The sequence below is a fragment of the Sinocyclocheilus rhinocerous genome, unplaced genomic scaffold (genome assembly GCF_001515625.1).
Source record: "Sinocyclocheilus rhinocerous isolate Xijiao unplaced genomic scaffold, SAMN03320098_v1.1 scaffold142, whole genome shotgun sequence".
Lineage (NCBI taxonomy): Eukaryota > Metazoa > Chordata > Actinopteri > Cypriniformes > Cyprinidae > Sinocyclocheilus > Sinocyclocheilus rhinocerous.
This window is the reverse complement of record NW_015644380.1, coordinates 709,910-735,987: the sequence shown is the minus strand read 5'-3', so window position 1 is coordinate 735,987 and position 26,078 is coordinate 709,910. Positions and strand designations below refer to the sequence as shown.

Below are 26,078 nucleotides of genomic sequence, written 5' to 3'. Positions count from 1 at the left end.
GACGCGTTTCAGAAAGGCGGGGCATAGAGGAGAAACAATAATGTACAGTATGTGGAAAATAATGTGTTTTTTTAACCTTAAACCGCATAAACACATTTCATTACACCAAATACACAAAATATTGTTCTTTTTAGCAACATCATATGACCCCTTTAAGATTTCCATGGGGGTGTTGCACTGGGTAGCTGTCGGTTCACTCACTGTGGGACAGGTTCTCCAGGGCCTTGCCGAGCTTTTTGCTCTCTTGCAGTATGTGATTGAGCTCATCAAAGTCTCGGCTCTCAGGTTTGGTCCTCCAGTCCCAGGTAGGGCGCAGTATTGAACGCGGCACTGCAACAGAAGACAAATAAAATACTTTTAAAAACGTAATAAAAATAATAAAAAAACAATAATAATAATAATTTGTATTATTATTATTCAAAATAATTGAATTTGATATAATTAAAATAATAGAAATTAAACATAAATAAATATATTACTGTACTGTTAAAGCAAAGTATTTAACTATAATAAAAGTTTAAAATCATAATTATTATATATTGTTATTACAAACATTGATAACAATCATAATTATTTTATTTTATTTTACACAACAACTGTCATGTTTTGTCCAAGATGATAAAGAAGAACAGTCAAGTTTCCAAATAAAGGTAATATTTATTATAACAAACTCCAAAGGCTTAACAAACTCGAGACAGCATGCAAACATAAACACAAACAAAACCAGACAATGTGGGAGAGGAATTGAGCAACACTCAATGAAATACACAATGGTGATGAACTAAATACAAACACGTGTGCTCGCTAATGAATGTCCATGGTAACTGATGACTGGAGGTAAAACTAAAACAAAGGAATCAGGAAACTGACTATGAACAAACACTCCGGTTACTAACGTAACCTCGGTTCTCTGAGGTAAGGGAGTCAGCTCTGAGCGTCATTTTGTCAGAATCTTTCGACTGAAGTGACAGTCATCGATTCACGTGCAGCCTTATAGCACGCCAGCCTACACAATACTCATTCCCTTATCTCAGAGAACCGAGTTTGCATTAGTAACCGGATCATTCCCTTTTGAATGGTTTCCCCTGTTGCGTCGCTGTTGCGTTCATTATGGGGAACACATCCAATAGTGCTGTGCTATAAGCAAGTGCAGAACGAAGCCGCTCTGTGAGCCCAGCTCCGGAGCACCCGTACTGAGGGCTTCTGTAAGCATGAGCCAATAATGAGACCAAGCCACTTAGGCTGAGGACTACATAACATAACCCTCTCCACTTACAAAGGGGATTAGGCATTATAAAATCTAGTGAAGGTAGGTGGCGACAACCAGTCGGCGGCTGCACAAATATAACCAATAGAAATCCCGCTGGACCACGCCCAGGGGCCATTCCTCTGGTGGAGTGGGCCATCACACCTATAGGCAGGGTTGCCAGGTTTTCACAAGAAAACCCGCCCAATCGCTACTCAAAACTAGCCCAAAACTAGCCCAACCGTGTTTCGAGGTGGTCCCCAGTTACAAATCGCATTCCGGGGGGTAAAATACACATTTTTTGGCGGGATTCCTTGCTAAAATTCGCATTCCAGGGGATAAATATCATGTTATTGGAGTCGCTTCAACCCGCGGATGAAGCGACTCCAATAACATGAAAAACAACCCGCGGCAACAGTGTTAAAGTAGCCCAATTCCGCAGGAAAACCACGGACTTGGCAACACTGCCTATAGGACACTGCAAGCCTGCTAAGGCGTAAGCTAGGTCTATAGCATCTAATATCCTGCCAGTCTCTGCTTCATAACCAGCTGCCCTTTACAGAGTGGCCTTCGAAGCATACAAAGAACTGCTCTGAGTGCCTAAATGGGCCAGAGTGCTCAACATACACTCTAAGAGACCGAACCGGGTGGAGTGGATTAGGACCCTGCTCACCTTCTGAATTGGGGAGCGCTATGAGGGTGATGACTTGTGCTCTGAATGGAGTGGAAAGCACTTTTGGCACATAGCCGTGTCTCGGTTTGAGGACAACTCTACAGTTGTTAGTCCCAAATTCAAGACATGAAGCACTGACTGACAGTGCTTGCAGGTCACCCACTTGCTTGACCGATGCTAAAGCCAGAAGGAGGGCGGTCTTAAGCAACTGGAGCAGCTCAAAGGGAGGACCTCGCAGGGCACTGAGGACTATAGATAAGTCCAAAGTCAGCACCAGCCATGAGAGAATGATTTGCTGCAATGGCTGCCACATATACTTTGACCATGGAAGGGGTGCGCCCCTTATCCAGCAGCTCTTGTAGAAAGGTTAGCACGTAGGACACGTCGCACAATGACAGGTCCTGGTTCCATGCTGCACACTGACCATTAAAGGGTGCTCATTTCTCATTTGGAGCTCAAGCCTCTAAAATGGTATTAGTTAGACTCGCGGGGAGCTGCAAAGGCTCCCGTCGAGGAGCCAAACATGAAGGCTCCACAGCTCTGGCCGGGGATGCCAAATCATGCCCTTCGCTTGCAAGAGAAGGTTCTTCCTCAATGGTATCAGCCAAGGGGCTGCTGATAGCAGCTGAATCAACTCGGGGAACCACATCTGATTCTTTCAGAGTGGGGGTTAATAAGAGGAGTGAGGATCTGACTTCCCTAACCCGTCTGATAACCTGAAGAAGCAGGGCAACTGGAGGTAAGCCATACAGGCAAGCGCTGGGCCAGTCGTGGGCCAGGGCATCTCACTGTGTCAAAAAAAATCAATTTGGCAGTGAAAGATGTCTTCTGAGGCAAAAAGGTCCACCTCTGCCCTGCCGAAGACAGACCAGATAATTTTAACCATTTGGGGATGTAGTCTCCATTCTCCTGGAGCCACATTGTCCCTGGACAGCATGTCTGCCCCTTGGTTCAGTCTGTCCGGCACATGAACTGCTTTCAGTGAGAGGAGTTTGCCTTGTGCTTATAAAAGGAGGTGTCGAGCCAACCTGTGAAGGGAGTGTGATCTGAGATTGCCTTGGTGATTGATAAAGGCTACCACCATCATGACCAGGACTTGGTGCCCCTTTAAAGGCCGGTAGGAAGGTTTTTAGGGCTAGAAAAACCGCCATCATCTCTCTGAGATTGCCTTGGTGATTGATAAAGGCTACCACCATCATGACCAGGACTTGGTGCCCCTTTAAAGGCCGGTAGGAAGCTTTTTAGGGCTAGAAAAACCGCCATCATCTCGAGGCAGTAGATGTGTAAGTGTAGCTCCAAGTTCAACCAGGAGCCGAATGCCGGTCTGCCCTCGTACAGAGCTCCCCAACCTGAGTTGGAGGCATCTGTTGTGACCACCTTCCTTCTGGAGGTCCGTCCCAATGGGACGTCTGATTGAAACAGGCGAGGAGTTTTCCAAGGGGCCACAGCTCTGATGCAGCGGTGTGTTACCCTGAGATGAAAACGTCCCAGGTGCCAAGCATGTGACGGGACATGGACTTTGAGCCAATACTGAAGAGGCCACATGTGAAACAGGCCCAGAGGAATCACAGAGGAAGCGGCCGACATGAGGCTGAGGATCCTCTGGAAACCCCTGAGGGGATGTAAAGTCCCAAGTTTGAAAGATGCCACTAGCTGCTGAATAGTCAGGGAACATTCTAGCGTAATCCATGCCCGCATCCTGGCAGAATCGATAACTGTCCTCAGAAAGACCACTTGCTGGCTGGGAGACAAAGAGCTCTTGGCTAAATTGATTCTCAAGCCAAGCCGCTCCAGGTGGCTGAGCAGCAGCGACTTGTGAGCAATGAGTTCCCGTTCTGATCTGGCTAAGTTCAGCCAATCGTCAAGGTAATTCAGAATGCGGATTCCCATCTGTCTCAGAGGGGTAAGAGCTATGTCTATGCACTTCGTAAAACTTCTGGGCTGGAGAACATGAACTTCATTGTCCTGTACCGAAGTTTGAATGATACCTCTGAAGCGAGGTGGCCTACGAGTGAACTGAAGTGAGTAGCCTCATTCTATGGTTTTTAGAACCCAACTTGACACATCCGGGATAGCTTTCCAAGCCTTGAATGGGGATTCCATTGCTCAGTGTTAAATGGAGGGATGGAGAGCAAACGCTCCTCTTCCTCTCTGCATTTTGATCAGGACGGCTTTTGAGGCTCAGGGTCCAACATCACTCTGGGGCGGGGACCTTGACGCTTCGGAAATGGGTAAAGTTTCACTGTCCGGGAGTGCTGCTGAAGCGCAGACTCAGGTTTAGGCTGGAGCTGAGGTGGTGCTGGCTTGGCAGGCTGCTGAGAGGATGGAGCCTTCTCGCGACTTGAAACAGCCGCAACACTGGAGAGCCTCGGCAGGAAGTGACACATTGCCTGCAATGACTTCTGTGTACCTGTAAACTGCTCGGCAAATCCATCCACAGCAGAGCCAAATAGTCCTTTGGGAGAGACTGGTGAGTCTAGGAAAGCAACCTTGTCAGCGTCCCTGATCTATGTTAGATTTAGCTAAAGGTGGCGCTCCAGCACCACCAAGTTGGCCATGACCGTGCCAATTGCCTGAGCAGCGGCCTTAGTAGAATGCAGAGCCAAGTCAGTCGCTGTGCGCAGCTCTTTGAAGGCGTCAGAAATGGCCAGCCGCTGAATAAGCCCTGTTTGCAAGGGCTGAGGTAGTCCTGCAGGGCTTAGATGGGTGCGCTGCATGGGCTTTCAACCCCAGGTCCGATGGAGGGAACAGATGAGCAGCGATCAGCTTGCTGTCCACGCTGGGTCATGCTGTCTGCATCGGAGGCGGGGTTTCAGGCTCTTCGCCTGAACACGGCCATTATTTAGCATCCAAATCAGTCAATGACATGGAGTCATCAGCGACAGCCTCCTCCTCAGATCTGCCGAAGGAACTCGCGATGCACTCAGATTTGCTCTTAAATGCACCGAATGACGCTGCCGGGGGCTCCTTCTCACGGCAGTGAGCAGCAGGCTGAGCTACTTTCTTCTTCTTCGGCTTCTTGCTTGCAAAGTCAGCGAGGAGATGAACTTTGACGCTGAAGGAGACAATTTTTTATGACACTCAGAGCCGACTTATATAGCGGTCGGCTCCTCCCCTTTTGGCGGGTTGAAGCAGCATTGGTTTGTGCAGTTACACGAATGTGAACAAATCAGTCTTCAGTGTCAGAGTAAATAGGAGTTTCCCCATAAGCGTCAGTGACGCAACTGGAGAGACTGTTTGAATGGGAACTAAAACTCCATGATGAAGAAACTAACAACTCAATTGTGACAACAACAATCACAATTACATTACTAATATTTATGGTTGTCTTCATTTCTTTGCTTTGCTTTGCTTTTTATTTAGTTGCGGAAAACTGCAGGAAGACCTTCAAGCTTCTCTTTTGTTCATAACAGATTTATAATCAATTCTCATTACAAATTTTGGAAGTTGTTGATGCATGTTGCATTTTCAAATGCACGTTAAAAGCAACCCAACCAAAGAGCAAATGGAAAGATGAGCTGTTGTGGAGCATTTTTTAATGTGAACCGAGCTGCTCTGGTACACTGAAAACATCAGATCATGATCTGTTTGCGTGTTGTCAAAGTACTGGTAATTCGGTACCAAGTCAATACTTTTTATAATTTTAAAAACGTAACCATACCAGCATTTCCACAGTACCGGTAGTACTGAGCACTAGTGATGTGTACTTCTTGAACGATTCGTTCATTTTGAACGAATCTTTAATGTGACTCGGGAAGAACGAGTCATGTTGGGGAGTGATTTGTTCAGTCGCGCATGCGCAACATCCTATAGGTTCTGTACTGGAATTAGTCAAGTAGTTCACCTGTTTCGAGTCTTTGGGTTTTTCATTCGTTCATCACGTGACAGACCCATAAGCTTAACCTATGCAGTCTGAGCCGGAAAGAGAATTAATTAGTTAATCTCTCGAGTCTTCTGGTTTTTCGAGTCGTTCGTTCATCACGTGACAGACTAGTAGATGTGTTAGGGAAATCATTTTAATTATATTTTGCTAAAATGAACGAAAAGAACGAAATAACTCGAAAAAAGATTTGTTCATTTTGCTGAACGAGACTCAAAGATCCAAGTCGGTAAAATGATCCGAACTTCCCATCACTACTGAGCACCAACCCGCTGACAAGCGGCTGCTTTCAAATTGTCCCGTGTTTGTGTGAGTGTCTGTGAAGAGTGTCAAAGGTTTTAATTTACAATGTGTTTTTGCAGCGCTGAGCATTGTAACCAATCACAGATATGTTTGTTGAGCACGTGAACGCAATGGCCAATCAGAATCACAACAGAGTTCATTCACTAGTTTTGAATGGGGAAAAATGCAACGCTTAAAGGGGTCATATGATGCGATTTCAATTTTTCCTTTCTCTTTGGAGTGTTACAAGCTCTTGGTGCATAAAAAAGATCTGTAACGTTGCAAAGACTAAAGTCTCAAATCCAAACAGATATTCTTTATAAAAGTTAAGAGTCAACCACGCCTACCTAAAACGGCTCGTTCTAACACACCCCCACATATCTACATCATGTCCCGGTTGCTATAGAAACAGTCAGCGTTCTGAGACGTGCTCTTAGGACTGCGCATGGGCACTGGCTGATCTTGCCTGAAAAATAAGCTTTTTATAACGATATTTGAGCAAAGTAACAACATTTATGACACAGTTGTTGTCCGATTTCTTTGGTGATTTCAAATATGAAATTTAATCATAAGCATAGTGAACAGATTTGGAGTATTAGATGTTTCCCCATTCAAAGAGATAGGAGTTGCACTTGCATGCCCGAGAGGCGTTTCAAAGATGGCCGCCGAGTGACATGACTTGTCTTAAAAGGACTTTGTTTTCACTCAGTGAGTTTGTGATGCGGCTGAACTTAAATGATATCAGCTTCGTTGATTATAAGGGAACATCTTTGCTTACTTTCTGTGTATAACCCATTCATAATTTGAATAAAAGTTGTATTTTTCATGCTAAGTACGCACTGCAAAGTTTCAGGAGTGACGACTGCATTAAAATGTGGGACTGAATCTGAAATTGCAATGTTTGACATTGTGATAACCATAGCAATGGACGGGACAAAACCAATCTGATGTGTCAGAACAGATCTGTGCATTAAGTCTTGCAGCGTAAGTGCAGTAGACCAGCCACTTGTTCTGTTATCTGTAACGTGTTTGTTATTTTATTACGTTCATTTGATATTTTTAATACAATGTTTACATAATTTAACAATATTTGAAGGCTACATGATTTACAATGTTTTAACATATTTAATTATTATAGCATTACAATAGTTTTTGCTATGGTAACGAAATTGGTACCGAGAACCGTGGGATTTGGTACTGGTATTGATACCGACTACTGAAATGAAGGTACAGTGACAACACAATTCATTTTATTTATTATTTGAAGGCCAAGTGCCACTATTGTTGTGTTTTTGTACTGTTAAAAGGTTTAAATAAAGGAGTTAAAGTTGAAGTATTAGTGTTCTTTTTTTACCGTGGTATCGAATTGGGTATCGAGTATCGTGTACTTTTGGTGGTATCAGTACTGAATACTAGATTTTTGGTATCGTGACATCCCTAGTGTAAATAAACACAATGCTGTGCCTCACTCTGAAACACGCAGCACATCAGACTAATTAAATCACCTTTGTGATTTGATAATCACACAAGCCATACACGTTTTCACAACCATACATTGTTAGAAGTCATTACAACACAATTTTTTTTCTTCTAATTTACGCAAATCACGTCATACTTCTCAGGTCAGAAAATACCAAAATCCGATAAATATGGAAATATCACATCCAACTAAAATCAGTATCAGTCACTTTCCTTAATTGAACAATAACTAAGCATTTTAAAGGCAATTTTACTCTGTCCATCATCCGAGGACTCTTGACAATTTGTTTCAGGTAAAAGTACTTTTTTAGCGCTGTCACTGTACGCAGCCCCAATGCAAAAAAAATCCAAATGTCCGCAGATTGCCAGACACATGCAATACCTCTGTGAGTCTGACTAAGAGCACTTGCAGCAAAAAGTGTAACACTGAATAATTTAGAACACTCACAACGTCAAGATAAATGTGTTTGCCACTGCTGTGACTCAGAGGTATTTGCTTTCAGTGCAGTGCATGTTTTGCAAATTATTTTTGTACAGGGTGTTTTCCCATCCAAATTCCCCAAGCCTCTGTAATTGCTTTAAACATGGCCTATGCAGACAAAAAGTACTGTGAGAATGCAATGTTATGGCAGACAGTAAGAGCTGCATTTTCACCTGACAAAAAATAAATTAATAAATAAAAAAGGGTAGAAAATATTATAACTCCATGACACAATGACGGCACAGCTTATCTCAGGTAAAAGAACAAAACAGCTCATTAGCTTCCGTGATCAAGCGCCACAGCACTAAAGCTGGACGCTGGATACCCAGCACGACCAATTAGTGAATGTTATGATGATCTGGGAGATCATTTGGATTGGTCTGAAATGAGTATTTTGATGCCTTAAGGACTGTGCTTTTATGCATGAGCTTGATTTGCGTAAAATCATGACAGAATCATGACAATAAATCAGGTAGATCTATAGCATATCAGAGTCCTGCACAATTTGTTGCTTAGGGAGAACAGATTCTGCCTTTCTGTCTCATGCATGAGCTTGAAAATGAGAGCTACTATGCATATTGCAACATGTTTCCATGTGTAAATTACACTGTGTTTATTTTGCTGCAGAGTAACCTCTGGACTCATTATGTGAAACATCACTGCCTGGAAACCAAGAGCCTACATTTTTGTGAACACCTGACGTAGCTGACACTTCAAAGATGTTAAATGAATAATTCACGCAAAAAAGAAGCAATATTTACTGCAGCTCTCAAATCTCATACACACTTGCGAATTTCAAAACTGGACTCTGAGAAGTGCATTTACATGTTACCAAATGTTCATAATAAAACCCCCCAAATACATGAAAATGTTTGAGACTTTAAATATGTTTCCTTTTTGATAAAAGAACAACAATTTAGGAAGTTTTAGTTTTAGTTTACATTACCTACAATTAACCTTGTAAAGCCTGACATGCGAAATAATTCTCATTAAAAATCAATTTTCTTTTAATGGAAAAAGGAATGTTTATTGAGCACTGACAAAATATTAAAAGATCTAAAAAGGGGGGGTTGCATACATGTTTTTATTTTAGCTTTTATGGTTTATATAGTATGATATGGTGGGAATACAGAGCTTCAAAAATATATATATTTGGTGCAGATGTTGTTATTTATAAGGTCAAATAGTAATACAATTCTGATAACCTGTAATTTAAACCAATGAGATATTTATAATAGGCTTACATATTACAAATTTATATAAATATCAGTTCTATATCTCCCATAGTATATAAATAAAATTATATATCTCTATATTCTATATCTTTTACTTGCTAAAAGAAAAACCACAAAATATCAGTCAGATGATGGTAGGCATAGTATATTGTGTATAACGGCAAAGTTTTGATCTTGTTGATAATTCAGATGCCTTCAAAATGTGCATATTGAATATGATAAGGTAGGCTTTATAGGGTTAAGCATGATCTACATGACTGTGTATGTAAATGCACTCAATGATTTTTGTGTTCCATTCGTGACTTAATTTTAGGCCTTTCCCTCAAATAAAGCTCTTATTTTTCATACTTTTTGGATGTTGGCAGTGTCTACATTCATTTCAAGGAAAAGAGCAGAAAGGTCATACAGTAAATTTGGAACAACATTAATAAACAATTAAAAATGTGGTTGAACTATTGCTTTAAAGTACAAGAACAAAAACACAATCACAGGATTTTACTATCTAAATAAGTCAGCTGGAAATGGGCACAGGCACACATCCACAGTTTAAAATGGGGTTACACGTATTTACAATCTCCCTTCGTGCCATTTCCCCAAAACTGGCCGACAGCCTCCACTCAGGCAGAAATAGAACCGCTGTCAGTAACGGAGCATCAAATTAAATTATTAAAGACTCTGATACGAATTACTCCCTCACTCAGAGCTCATGCTGACAGCCTCCATAATGGCACTATCTAAAGATAGAAGTCGTCATTGTTCACTAATGTACAGACAGTCTCCTCTATTTCTGATCTCTGAAAATGCATGGCTGATCTCAGATTAACAGCCAGCTGAATCACATAAAACTGATGTAATGACACTAGCTTCTCTCTTGCAGCGGGACTCACATGATTTAGACTCAGGAGACGGAGGGGAAATGTTGGACACAGCCAGGTCACTCTTTGATTTCTTGGGTTTCTTGGGATGGATCTGCCAAGGTTTTTCATAACCCCTGGAGTCCCGTCGTGTACCTTTGTATTCTATAGAGAGAGAGACGGAGGAAACTGGTAGTGATCTACATTTTCTCTATGTGCAAAACAGCTTGAAGGATTCTGAACTATACCCACCTGAGGAGCTCTCGGCCCACAATGCTGCAGATCCCGACAGAGTCCTCTGAATCCTGCCAGGACTCTCCTGCTTGGTTTGCAGATGGCCAATGAGGAAAGGAATGGGGTGGTCTGGTGTCTCAGTTATCAGTTTGGTCATCATCTCCTATCAGAGCCAAACAAAAAGCGATTAGAGTACCGATGTCCAGCATGTGAGTAAATGCCAGAGAACTTGAGCTAAAGTAGCACATTGTCACGCCAGCTTGCGTCGTGCCAACCTGAATCAGCAGCGTTGGCAAGTATTCACCATCAGGAAAACTAATTGGTAATTGGTCAGGGAAATATTCTCACACTGATATTGAGTATTATATGAGCTATAGCATGCAGAAGGGAATTGTCGGAGGCTAACTGGCAGGATGGAAGGCTAAAAATGAGATTTAGGTTTTAAAAAATTGCTGGTAGGCATCATCAAAATTCAATTTCAAATGTGTTAAGCCTTATTCGGACATGATCAGTTTTCTAAACCAAGTGTTTTCAAACTGGGGGTCCGCAAAAGGCTGTTAGTGGAAAGTTAGATTGTAGAATTTAATTTTACAAAATATTTGAGAAATATTTATAATATTTAAATATTAGGTGTATCTGAGTTTTAAAATTATATTTAAGACTTTTTTAGTCCTGTTGTAAAACCTGCACAAATAAAATAAATTAAAACAGTAATAAAAACAGGCACACATTTAACTACAAAACAGTGTAACTACAAGTTTAAAATACTACAACATCAAAATGTATTGATGTTGGTTAATGTAGTAATATATAAATATGTATGAATTACAGGTTGATCAACATTAGATTTTGCTCATATGATAATGTGTTAAAAAAAACGCAACAGCCAATACTGGTAAATATCTATATATTACATGTGTTAAATAATTATATAATTTTTAAAACGTTTGTCAAATTTCATATTATTATGGTTTTATTCTTTCTGTTTGGAAGTTATTAATCGTTATTAATTGTTTTATTCTAAAGGCAGTCCTATTTTGAAATGTACCTAAAACCTAACATTGGGTAGAAAATAATACACAAATAAATGAATTGAAGGTAAATATGTTTTAGTTAATCAAATAAAAAATGTATTATAAAATAATGTAAATGGAATAATATTATAAAATAATTATAATAATTTAAAAATACATTTGAAAACTGAAAATATAATACAATTTTTTTTCTTAAATGTAAACAAAAACATACAGTCTATAATATCACAAAACTAACACTATTCTCACACAGTAAAAATGGGTATGCTTTATATATTTTTGGAAGGTACCTTGTAGGAGAGCATCATATTTTGGGGTTTTCGGTACCAACATTTTTGAAACCAATAAGATATTGCAATCACGAAAAAATCTGGATATCTGGAAACTTTTCCACTGTGCAAAACTAAAAATGAGATTAATGTTGAAAAATACAATAAAAAAAAAAAATGCTGGTAGACATCATCAAAAGTACATTTAAAATGTGTAAAGTCTTTTTCTGACATGATTAGTTTCCCAAACCAGGAGTTTCCAAACAGGGGGCCTGAAAAACGGAAATTAGATTTTAGAATTTAGATTTAATGAAATATTTAATGATCCGGGGTATCTGCATGTTGACCATTGCCTGATTATCTGGATTTCTCTTTTGCCTTGCCACTGCCATCGTTGTTTGCTGTTGTTGACCACGCCTGTTTGACTACGCTCTTATTAAAGCCTTGCATTTGGATCCCCACTTTGTCGTCACGCCTCCTTTCTTTACACTGCAGAGTTTTAAAACAAATGTAATACTTTTTAAGACCTCTTTTTAAGATGTTTGAAACCAATAATATACTGTAATCACAGAAAATCCAGTCCGGACAGGATCAGTTTTTTCAGAAGACCCCTGAGATGCAATTTGCTTTGTAATTTGTTTAATCAAAGTTGTGTCAACAACACAATCGTGTTTGATTCAGACTGGACTAAAACCATAAAGTATGCCTGTGAAACACATATTTATCCTCCTCTGGAAAAAATGCTTTTGTCAATCTTTTGACTTTTTTGAGATATAAAAACAAAATTAGGCATTTCATAAATAAGTCTAGAGCATGCAAAAACAACTTTTATCAGTTTCCACTTTAAGTGTAGGCCCTTAAACGAAAAAAGCATCAGTTCTGTGTTACAAGCCAGACAATCACAAATCAACAAGACAGTAAATGTAAATGCGGTAATTACAACACATAAGCCTTGTTGGGTAATTAAACTAACCTAGCAACAGGGGGTACATAAAAGAGAGCTGTAATTTGTCGGTTTAGCAGGAAGTAAATTTAGCAGGACTTTTGTTACTAAGTCTAGTTTGTTACTGTAACTACCCCAGGCTCCCTAGTGTGTAATTGCCCTTGTGGTAAAGAGGAAAGCACGGCGTGGATTATGCTGCGTTCAAGTCCTCCTGGGACGTTCGTACTTACGAGTTGACAAGTCGTAATTACGGCGTCAGGTGCGTTCAAGTCAGTTTAGTCGGCACAAGATGGCGGTGTACCTTATTTTAATAAATTACAAGAAAATACAACAGGGTCTGCATTTTTTTACTTGGATTTCAGCTGCGTAACAAGAACATGACCAATTTAAGTTTATAGGACAACTAAACTATCAATTTAAACAAAAATTTACCGTCAACTACAGACGTTGCATCCATCGATTCCGCCATGTTTCTCATTGACACGCCCCAGACTCGGAAACTCTGGGCTTAAAGAAAATTTCAAGTTTCCCACTCGTAATAACGACTTTGTGGTGGCATTCATGTGCGTTCAACTCGTAAATACGATCTATCCGACATGACTTGAACGCACCATTAGCACACACTAATTTCAAGAATGTAAAGCATTTGATGCAATCTGAGAGGGGTTTTCCCTGCTTACTTCACTGACCTCTTTAATAGAGACGTCAACAGGGTGATGATACGGTTCGAAGTCACATCCAATGAGAAAAGTCTCACTGACAGTGAATAAGATACTGTATGTTAGTAATATCTGCATTATGGAGCGCATGCATAGATATACTTAAATTTAGCCCAAAATCCCTGCACAGAAATAAGCTTTTCAATTGATTTTCTTGCATCATCAGGATGGAGAAACACATGATCTCTCGATCATACTGACAGACTGGGGAAATTGACAGGGGGAAGCAATCTCAGCCTTTCTAATAGACAACCTGACTGCAAGCCAAGTTCAGTGCCAGTTTTAAAGAACAAGCTCTGTCGTGGACAACATTTCCAAAGCACTTCCTTCAGCGCATTGACATTCTCTGTCAGAGAATGTTTGGAATGATATCCAGTCCCACCACACTACTCTTACTATTGCTGCAATAGTATGTAAACCATGCACAGTAAGCACATTTTCACACATAAAACACCAGGTGATCTACTACATCTAACAAAATGTGCAGGTTACAGCAGAGACCACTGGGCAGAATACTGCATCCCATAATGCAATGTGCTTGACTTTGACCATCAGTTGTGAGTTCTAACATTTTCAACTATCAAGGGTTAAGACTTTTTCACTCAAATGAATTTAAATTTTGCCCTTTTTTTGTTTTTGCAATATTTTTGTTTTCCAGAAAAAAAATCTTAAATATTGTATAGGCTACAATTGTATATAGACTTTTTCAGTATATCTTGTTTTTATTAAATTAACTTTTTTATCACCTTTGTCTAACAGATTTTTTCTCATTTTAAACACAAACCAACACATTGATTGATTGATTGATTGATTGATTGAATAAACTGAATGAATTAAATAATTGAACAAATTAATTGAACAAAGGAAAATTATTTTTTTGCAGCACAACACACACTAATTTCAAGAATGTAAAGCATTTGATGCAATCTGAGAGGGGTTTTCCCTGCTTACTTCACTGACCTCTTTAATAGAGACGTCAACAGGGTGATGATACGGTTCGAAGTCACATCCAATGAGAAAAGTCTCACTGACAGTGAATAAGATACTGTATGTTAGTAATATCTGCATTATGGAGTGCATGCATAGATATACTTAAATTTAGCTCAAAATCCCTGCACAGAAATAAGCTTTTCAATTGATTTTCTTGCATCATCAGGATGGAGAAACACAGGATCTCTCGATCATACTGACAGACTGGGGAAATTGACAGGGGGAAGCAATCTCAGCCTTTCTAATAGACAACCTGACTGCAAGCCAAGTTCAGTGCCAGTTTTAAAGAACAAGCTCTGTCGTGGACAACATTTCCAAAGCACTTCCTTCAGCGCATTGACATTCTCTGTCAGAGAATGTTTGGAATGATATCCAGTCCCACCACACTACTCTTACTATTGCTGCAATAGTATGTAAACCATGCACAGTAAGCACATTTTCACACATAAAACACCAGGTGATCTACTACATCTAACAAAATGTGCAGGTTACAGCAGAGACCACTGGGCAGAATACTGCATCCCATAATGCAATGTGCTTGACTTTGACCATCAGTTGTGAGTTCTAACATTTTCAACTATCAAGGGTTAAGACTTTTTCACTCAAATGAATTTAAATTTTGCCCTTTTTTTGTTTTTGCAATATTTTTGTTTCCAGAAAAAAAATCTTAAATATTGTATAGGCTACAATTGTATATAGACTTTTTCAGTATATCTTGTTCTTATTAAATTAACTTTTTTATCACCTTTGTCTAACAGATTTTTTCTCATTTTAAACACAAACCAATTGATTGATTGATTGATTGATTGATTGATTGATTGATTGAATAAATTGAATGAATTAAATAATTGAACAAATTTATTGAACAAAGGAAAATTATTTTTTTGCAGCACAAAATAATCCTGCTGGCTAAGAAGAAATGCCATGAAAGGGGTTTGAGATATATCAATATCTAACCTAATTAAAAATATTTAGGTAATGTCATGTGCTACATTTTATATACATATATGTATAATGCTAAAATGCTAATATGTATAATGTAAAAATGCTGCTTCAATTAGTTATAACAAGTTGACTAAACTTATCATTTTATATCAAGCACAAAAACTTATTTTTTAAATTGAAATTATTCATTATTAATTATTCTAATGTTGAATTTCAAGTTGTGATAACTAATCGCAGCAATATTTTTTATGTTTTTATTTTATTTCGGTCTAGAAAGCAGTCATTACATTTCTTGAATAATATAACAATCTTCAGTGCAGTGATTATGATTTCATTTTCTCAAATTATTTTTTAAAATAATAATCACAATAATATAAAAATTGCTTTACCAGTAACATTCAGCTGGGCAGTTTAAACGTTGTAAACAAATAGTCCTTCATGACTGGTTGAAACAACATCTATATTGGAGTTCATGAGTGTTTTCAGCTGAGCTATCATGAGTCATGAAGAAAGCTGATACTGTGTTTTACTACAGACTCAGTCTCAGTCACTGACAAAAACTCTTCAGAAAATGAAGCAACAATTCCTTTTTACGGAATTAAAATGAATTATTTACTATATAGTCTCCTGACTCACTGTCTAGACACAGTATGGATGCAATAATTTATTAATATGTCGCCACAGTTGATCTTACTGTATATATATGTTGAGTTTTTAACCAGAGCTCAGCATTTCCTGAGGCTGCACTCTCGTTTTCCTCTGATTCCTTCATTTACGCCTTACGTCACAGCAGGGAGACGCTGACTGAAGGCTGGACAGAGTTCTGGATGGGTTCCAGCCCTTGAGACAGAAGGAGGAGGAAAGGCAAGGAGTGGTACAGCCGCAGAGAGCAATACAGACAACATAACTCATTTATATATAAAATATGAAGTATTGAAGTATTTTACATATATACAGTGGCATGTATACATTATCAGTCAAAAGTTTGGAATAATTACGTTTAACAAAAATAAAAAATAAAAAATAAAATAATAATAATAATAAATCTATTTTCCCACCAAGTATTTAGTTGAACAAAAACACAGTAAAAACAGCAATATTGTGAAATAATATTACAATTTAAAAGAACGGTTTCTATTTGAATATATTTAAAAAATAACTAGTGATTTTAAATCAGCTGATTTTAAAATGCATTTTGGTTTTCACAAAAATAGTAAGCCGCAAAAACTGTATTTAACATTGATAATAATAGGAATATTTATTAATAACTGAGCACCAGTAATAACTGATTAGAATTGAGTACCAAATCAGCATATTAGAATGATTTCTGAAGGATCATGTGACACTGAAGACTGGATTAATGGCTGCTGAAAATTCAGCTTTGCATCACAGGAATAAATTGCATTTTAAAATATATTAAAATAGAAAAGTTATTTTAAATTGTAAATATTTCATATTATTGTTTTTACTCTATGTTTGATCAAATAATTGGAGCCTTGTTAAGCATAAGAGATTATTTAAAAAAACATTCATATAATTTTGATTAAAAAACAATAATGTGCATAATTAAGATAATTAAGACTTAGATAAGATGAGGACACATAGCTGACGTTGATACATCGTTCAGAGCAGTGCGTGATCAGACTTTCTTTATTGCTTTAACTTTCTTACAGTATGTCGACTGGGATATAATGAATGTGCACAACAAGGGGTTTACATTTAATTACGGTGTTCAACAAAGGTCAGTATATTTCAGAAGCGTTGTGAAAAAATGTGGTAATCACAGACTTTCCTATCCGGATGGTGTCACATTTCTTAATAAGGGAACATCTTCAGACATGTTTGATTTGGCCATGATTTGATCATGCTATCCACTTAATATTGTATTTATTTCGCTTCGGACTATCAGGTGAGCTTGTCTTGTAATGCAGGGCATTTGCTCAAGATCACCAGAGGGGAGCTCACGCTGCTCCAACGCCTCGGGTGTCTTCAGGTCACTAAAACATTAATTACTGCCCAGACCACCAAGAAACCTCTATAAATAAAGGCAAGAGAGGGAACTCTCTATCTCCTCTCCATTATTCAACCCTGCTGTGAGTGTGTGTCTCTCCTCAGGGTACTGTACAGAGCTGTGTGTGTGTGTGTGTGTGTGCAGACCCTCTGCTGTGCTGTAATTAACAAAGTCTTAACAAGACCTACACAGCTTACACATTTCTGTTTCATTTAAGGTTCACTATTGAATGACAGAAAATGGTTCGCTGTCACACATCCCTCGATGATATCCCGTTAAGTTATAGGCTCTCAATCCCATCTGAACTTTTTGGCTGAAACTTGATATGTCTATATTACCCACTGAGATATACCAACCCAGACTGAACGGTTCTTGAGGTTTCAATTGCCTGTGGTGGGTGTCATTTTCAATTACAAGTGGGAAATGCAATGATTCTTCAGACAATTGGTTTTATCGATATTCTATGTGCTGATGTAGCATTCAATCTGTCACTTGTGGGAGACTGAGGAGCTTCACAATGACAGTTGCAGCTCAAGGAATCTATAGCCAGAAGTTCTCAAATATTTGAAAAAAACTGGTCAATACAAAACAAAGTCATGGTCAGCATGTGTACAATGCATACTTGTTTGCTATTCACTTATTCACTTAATTCTTGTTTTTGTTTTTGGACTCAACACAAATGTTGACAGACCACTAGCACAATTATGTGATGTTGCTTTTATATTTTGTCTATTTTGCTCTGCTAATTAACATAGTTCCAAACTAAGTCAAAGCAGTTCAGACATACAGCAGCCACAACAGCACTTATGTTTTATTTATTTTTTCCTTTTTATTCGAAACATCTCCAAACGCATATATTGTCATATAACATATGTAACATATTCTTTAGAATCTTATTAGAAGTAGTATTTTAAGTTACTCCGCCATTGCCGGTCCCAAACAAGCAATACGTGCCCTGGTTGGGTGGAAACCAGTTTGCGATCGGATCATCACGGCCCGTTTTGCATCAGCCCATGTACGGACAACAGTCATTCAGGTTTACGCACCAACCGAGGAAGCAAATAACGTTGAAAAGGAGGAGTTCTATGATGTGCTACAGGCCGTGATTGACGAAATACCGAGACATGATCTCAAAATCTTTATTGGAGACATGAATGCCCAGTTCAGCCGTGACCGCCAGGGTTTCGAAGACATCATTGGTCCTTTCCCACCATCGAAATGCCTGTCAGATAATGGTGAACGGTTGTTGTCGTTTTGCACATATAACAACCTTTGCGTAAGAAACACCTTTTTCCAACATAAGTTAATTCACAAGATGATATGGCCCTGTACCGAATCATTAAAGACCTATCAGGAGCCTGGAGTAGTTCCTCTGTTCCAATCAAAGACAAGAATGGTAAGTTGCTCCTTACCAGGGAGGAACAGAACGACCGATAGGTTGAATACTTCCGAGAGACATTAAATCAGCCGCTTCCCTTAAACACCTATGACTTTTGTAAGGAGGAAGCACAGGAGGAGCTAGATGTGGTACAAGGCAATATAACAGCAGAAGAAGTTCAAATTGCCATAAAGTTACAGAAATCAAATAAGGCAGCTGGTTTAGATAAAATTCAGGCAGAATTTCTAAAATATGGTGGTCCCATTGTAGTTGCGAAGCTTACAGATCTCTTTAATGCGTGTTGGCGAATGCAAGCTGTTCCTGAAGACTGGAAAAAGGGTACCATCATTAAGCTACCAAAAAAAGGGAATAAAATGGAATGTACAATTTGGCGTGGCATAACCCTCCTGTCAGTACCAGGAAAAGTGTTTTCCACAGTTCTCCTAAGACGATTGCAGGTAGCCGTTGACAAACGTCTCCGAGAAGAACGTGCTGGCTTCCGGAAAGGACGATCATGTAGCGAGAAAATCTACGCTTTACGAAACATCATTGGACAATGCGTAGAATATCAATGTCCACTTTCCATCAACTTTGTCGATTTCAGGAAAGCCTTTGATAGTGTCCATCGTGAATCTTTATGGCATATTTTACAATTGTATGGTGTGCCAAAGAAATTCATATCTGTCTTCCAATCATTGTATAACAATTCCAGCTGCTGCGTCAAGACAGATACAGGCCACACTGACTTCTTTGCCATTGAGACCGGTGTCAGACAAGGATGTATCTTGTCACCATTTTTATTCATAGTGGCCCTAGATTTTGTCATGAGGAAGGCTATGGTAAGACCAAACGCAGGCATTGATTGGGATGGACAGAACCGCCTCACTGATCTTGATTTTGCGGATGATATAGCTCTGCTCGCTGAAAACAGTTACCATTTACAGGAAATAACATCAAGCTTGCATGAAGAAGCAGCGAAGGTCGGATTACACATTAGTGCAGAAAAATCCAAAGTCATGCATATCGGCGCTCAAGCTGACATGCCAAGGATTAAGGTTGATGGAAGTGACATTGAAGAGGTTAGTAGGTTTACGTATCTTGGCAGCACTATTGGACAAGATGGAGATGCAGAGATAGACGTCAAATGCCGGATTGGCAAGGCAACATCAGTTTTTCAACAAATGTGCAAGACCTGGTCATCTACGTCAATCTCACTTAACATCAAGCTTCGCTTGTATTCAACTATCATCCTTCCGATGGCAACTTATGCAGCAGAAACGTGGAAGGCATCAGCTCGTATTTCTCACAAGGTAGACGTCTTCCATCAGCGCTGCCTGCGAAGAATACTACGTATTCGATACTACGATCACATTACCAATGAGGAAGTTTTGCGACGAAGCAATATGCCAAGCCTTAGCATAATTATTACATACAAAGAGATATTCTTTATAAAAGTTAAGAGTCATCCAGAACACTTCAACCCAAATATTCAGATGTGTGCAGTACATTTTATGGAGGACCGTGTCCTGGTCCTGGTAGAGTAGACTACAATGCCGGCTTTTCTGACTCACATACTGTAAGTAAGTTTTTTATATTTAAAGAGTTTTTATATTTTATATACAGTATTTAAAGTGAGTTTTTTGGGCAGTAGAGTAGGGCCTGTTGTTTGTCATTTCTCCGATCACAAATGCAGACATGGTTTTATGTTTACGCGGCGCGATGCAATGCAACGTGTAAAAAGACAGTATAAGTCATTATAATCCATAATTATGTCCCCACTGGATACAACGAATGCCTCGTTTATAATGGGTTTCTTAATTAAGGATTTGTTTATTACAAACACAGATTTTTGCTTCACAAGATGTTAATAGATGGACTGGAGTCGTGTGGATTGCTTTTGGATTATTGTGATGTTTTTATCAGCTGTTTGGACTCTCATTCTGACGGCACCCATTCACTACAGAGGATCTATTGGTGAGCAAGTGATGTAATGCAAAAATTTTCCACATCTGTTCCAATGATGAAACAACCTCATCTACATTTTGGATGGCCTGATGTTCAGCAATTTTTCATTTTTGACTGAACTAATCCTTTAAACAAAAATGCTTCCCCCACTGTGAAGGAGAGAAATAAAACTACCAGATTCGTACCGAGTTTTTATGTGGCTCAGTAAACTGCAAGTAAATCAAACCTCCAGCCATAATAATATTATTCCAGGACACACGTAAGCACATACTGTCCGAAGGAAGAATATATTAACTGTATAAGTTCCAAATACTGAAATGACTTGTGGTTTTATTGCTTGAATGCATTAGTATGCTAATCAAACCTCCATTTGCTCAAACTACAGTGTATTTTGTGGTTGAATGCACAATTCTCACAACAGATATCAATTATGCTGCTGCTTTACAAACATTTTACTCCCTTTATTGCACTGCCTACAACCATTACACAGTGAGGCGGCCACTTTGATTTGAAACTTGTTCTCGTCACAGCTGAGTGGAGCAACTACCTACGAGTCCATAATTTCTGCTGTCCCATCTCTCTGCATCCTTAAGTTTAGTCTTAGGTTTGTTATTTATGAAAATACTCCTGCAAATGTATTGTTCTTCTTGCCAAAGTCTATAGAACGAAGTGAGAATAAAAAATAAAAAAAAGATATTTCTCAGTACAGATCTTGGGTATCATTATAAGGCAAATCTTCTTGGAAAGTCTCAAGAAGATGTAAATTAAAATATCTCTTCACTAATGAATGCAAAAAAAAAAGTGCTCAGGCAAAACAGTGAATGCTAATCAAACCAGCTAGAGTATAACTCGATCTTCAACCCCCACATAGTATGTCACTCTACTGGAAATATTAAAATAGTTCAAGCCCTTAATTAAGTGCAGGTAGATTTAATTATATTAATTTGAAGGCGTATAAGCATGCTGTAAATGTTGTCTGTATTGTTACATTTATTCCATTTTGTCCTTTTTCTTTTTTTTTCCAGGAGAACTTCCTTATTAATTCAGAGCACCAGTTAACTATGTCGACTCCCATCCTATCTGGACTTAAGTGAAGCGATAAGGACTTAAAAATGGTAACAAATTGCTCTTCTCTCCTTGCTGCTGCTGGCACTGAATGTGTTAGTGGGATAAGTCAGTTTAAAGAGAGAAAGAAGTAGTTTTATAGCATGAATATTCATATCAGTGGCCAAATGCTGTGGCATACAAATGTATTTCACATTTTAAAAAATACTGACCTATAAAATATTACAGTTCTGTGTTGCCGTGCCTCTGTGAGGAAGGTCTAACACTTTAAAGATGCAGCAGCTACAGTCGTCGTCTTATTCCCCAGTCCCATGCATATTGCATTCACGGTGACCTCGATTTAAGTTTACTTGGCAACTTCGTTTTTTCAAGAAACGGTAAAGTAGCTTGAGAGGGTCATTCATCATTTTTTCGTACAGTATGTCTGTGTTGCTGTGCCAAAGCGTTCGTACTGAGCACAGTTACAGCATACAGTGGAAACACACCAGGCAAACACACCTGCAAAGAGATACTGATAATAGTTATGATGTGCAAACAAACTAAGGCTCTATATCAGCTGTTTGCAGTGACATTATAAAATAACAGAGGCATAGTCTGATGGACAAAACTGGTGTCACATGTTATGAATGGATATGAAAGTGCAGTGCAAATGAAATTTTAGGGTAACACTTTACATTACAATATTTGAGTTACTGTATAGTACTAATGAACATACAAGCAGGACTGGGGCAAGTTGTCACACTTTTTTACTCCAGTGAATATTTTATATAAAAAAACAAAGATTTAACATTTTCACCATTGATGCCTAAGAAAAAAGATACAGTACAGTTCACAGAATAGACAATGACCAAGATTGGGGCGCGCTGTTGCACTAAACGAGGTAAACTGTCACAATACAAGCTTTTGAGCAAAACAGTAATACATAAAATAAATAAATAAATAAAATAATCCCTGCCTATAGCTCTAGCATCCCCACAACCCTACAAGACACGCAGTGGATGGATGGATTGGAGTAAAATAAAATGAAATGAAATGAAACTAAATGAAATTAAATAAAAATATGAAATTAAATTAAATTAAATTAAAACTCTTGTCCTTTCAATTAAAAAAACCCTTAAAACTACCTTCAAATATATGATGATATTAAACTTTGAGTTTGGAAGACTTTCAGTTACACAAAAAATATATCAATTTAAGACTAGATGTTCCACCATACCAGCTTCTGCTAGAGAAAATATACATTTTTGTTAGGACGTTTGGACTCAAAACCTACTAGTTATTAGGATACAAACAGTGTGACAACTAGCCCTGTTCTAATCTTCTTTCAATTACAGTTACTGTATGTGTGCACTATAATGTAAATTATAATGTAATCTTTAGAAGTAGGCTACTATATTTGAACTTTCCAACCTGGTCTCATAAAAATACGTACCTCTAGGAACTTTCAGACTAATCTGAGGCAGTTTCAAGAGACTGTTTATTCGATATAAAATACTCCAAAACCAACACAATTCAAAAGCGACAGAGAAAGAAGGCGACAGACATTCGCGCAACCCACTCACAGCGCTCGGCCCTGGGGGAAACGCGTTCATGTGGCAGATCTCTGCGCGGCGCCGCTGTCCATGGTACTAGGTCACACCCGCGCTGCTTTTAGCTTTATTGCTGTTTAATATTCAGCCCATGCACACAGTCCCCGCTACAAGACAGTTGATACATCATCAGTTTGACTCGTATGGACTGTGCTTCTTACTACAGATGCCTCATAGAGGTAATAGCGTTGGTGGATGACAACGCTATTTGGGTTCATTGTGGTGTGGAGCAAAAAAGTCATTTTTCTCAAGGTGACTGGTGTGTCCAGTTTCTGTTGTTTCAGACATATTGGGCAGCTACATGCCTAGTCTGATACTATTTTAAAGGCAATCTGTTTATTTAGTCCATCACACCATACTGATTATCCAATGATGCTGACAGTGCAAAAGTAGAGGAGACCGGGACTGTAACATTTTATTTAAATGGCTATAACTATGTGTATACTCTGTAAATATAATATATCCATATGTTATATGTCTGCTATAAATTTAAGTAGTTTAGAAACCTAGTACTTCTAAACTCTTTAAATCAATGAGGAATACAAAGTTTGCTTCTGTTACATATGGATTGTAACGTTAATTTAAAACATTAATTTATTGTTGTATTCGAATTTTTAAACATTATTAGTATTATTATTATTATTATTATTATTATTGTTATTATTATGCTATAAGCATTTTAAAATGTAAACATATACACTGTCTCATTTTGTGCGATCTTTGTAGGTCCAGTAGAAAGAATGTGCCTAAACACGTAGAAAGTGTTACAACCTTTTCATGATACGTTTCAACATTACCTCAAAACTGGTTTTGGTCCTATAAATCCTAAATTTTTACAGATTCTCACAACTTCTATTGTCACTTCATAAGGGTCGTGTATGATATAAATTTAATCCTGTGTAGTTCATTTCCAATATGGTTAAAACGTGTCTCCATAGATTTACAGTACAGCATTCATTAGATGGGCCAAAATACACTAGGCCTACATTTTACAACTGTAAAGAAATAACCTATATGAAGAGTGCTGACATGAGCCTGACTTTTCCAAAAACAGTATATTTTAATACGAAAATCTTGATAGCAGAAACAAAGGCATCAGTTTGGGTTACTAATAGAAAGCGTCCAGTCAGCAGATATTTTCCATCACATTACCACAGATTATTTCTATAGACTAGGCTATTACGAGAGCTGACTGCTTTAGTGGCTGATTTAATGCAACAAATCAAGTACAACATCTAGGCTATAGTTTCCCACAGTTCAATTAATTGACTGAATGTAAGTGAATGCAGGAGGATTTGCACTGTCCTCATAAGCGCAAATATCCCGTTTACATTCATTCACTTCTCAATTCAAATGGATAAAAACACAATAAAATGTTCTAAAAATTTATTTTGCCACCATCCAATTACAATTCAACTCTAATTCACATCTAAACGTGCGTTGGAGTAGACACAAGTAGCTCCTGCTTCATTCATTTACAATGCAGCAAAATCCCGAGGTGCCTCACGAACATCTTTTGTGAAAAGTTGTAACATACCTCAAACAAGGGTCCGATCTTATTCTTCTCCAGGTATGACTGAATTCTTGACTGCTGTAGAGACGCCATGAGAATGTGTTGCGGTAAACAGCAAAGGGTTTAGATATCGTTAAATATCGCCAAGCATCTTCAGACGTGCGGGGTTGCGGAGTGTGGACGGATCTCTAGCGGGCAGTGAGCGGACATCCAGCGCTGAGCTCGGCTGCTGCTCCAGCACATGCTGAAAGTACCAGGGTTTGCGTCCTCCCTCGGTTCGGTCACTATCTTATCTGATGGGACTATCCCTCCTCCGGTCTCGGCAGAGTAGCTGGCGACGGCTTCTTCTCAAAGCCAATCAAAAACATTACACCTTACATGAATGTTTATTCATTGGCTGTTCAGGTCCGAGAGACCCGCCCTCGTTGTTTACACACAGTAAGTGTCATTATTAAATTCACATACACGTACTTTTTATGAAACTTGCATTATAAAGAATTATTATGAATTCCTTATGCTTTATAGCCTAATCTAGTATATATACGAAAATCAGCCACATTACTATAATGTATTATAATTCTTAGGCTACCTATCCCAGTTTCAAAAGTATAATGCATTAAAATACATAAGCATCACATTTCATTCTGCAATGCATTCTACTTTTTAAAAAAAATGATGTAACCATTAATAAGTGGCCCATTATTTATGAAAACTATGATTGCTGTTCAAGAATGGATTAATAAGTAAATACATTTTTAACAAAAAAAATTATTAAAAGATATTTTTTAAAAAGCTATACGTAATAATCATACGTAATATGATTAATACATATAGGGGCCATTCACACTAAACACGTAATTGCGAGACGCAGGGCAGTAGAATGAAAAAATATGTTTGTTTGTTTTTTACGCATTTTGTGTGAACGGCCCCTAAACCATTTTTTTAAACAAATAGTTCCAGAGTTGGCTTACGTACAATGCAGCATTCCAGCCTTGCTAAAACTTTTGTTCACCACATATATAAATAATGTAAAATATATACATATATATATTTGGGATCGGAAAGTCTATAATAATAATAATTCTATACAATAATTTATATTTAAATCTTTTTTTTTCTTTTTTTTCAATTTAATCATAGGCATGAAGTCCATTTGTGTCACTATATATTGGTGTCACTAAGTTATTACAAAACATCTGGAAACCATTTACAAAAATTGCAAGTGACAATGAGCCTGGGAAAATTATGACAGGCAAAAAATGTTTGTCAAAGAGAGTTGCCTACATACAGAGG

The 26,078-nt window shown here is 38.3% G+C and overlaps 1 protein-coding gene across 1 annotated transcript in view; it reads right to left on the bottom strand.

Moving 5' to 3' along the window:
* LOC107758299 (uncharacterized protein C8orf34 homolog) overlaps nt 1–24,894 on the bottom strand; it is a 101,711-nt gene extending 76,817 nt beyond the window's left edge. The window contains exons 1-4 of the mRNA XM_016576010.1: nt 24,810–24,894; nt 10,383–10,527; nt 10,164–10,295; nt 202–330 (exon numbers count right to left, since the gene is read on the bottom strand). Coding sequence (XP_016431496.1) covers nt 202–330; nt 10,164–10,295; nt 10,383–10,527; nt 24,810–24,878 — 475 coding nt within the window. The 5' untranslated portion in view covers nt 24,879–24,894. The remainder of the gene's footprint in view (nt 1–201; nt 331–10,163; nt 10,296–10,382; nt 10,528–24,809) is intronic.
* Between the last annotated feature and the right edge of the window lie 1,184 nt (nt 24,895–26,078).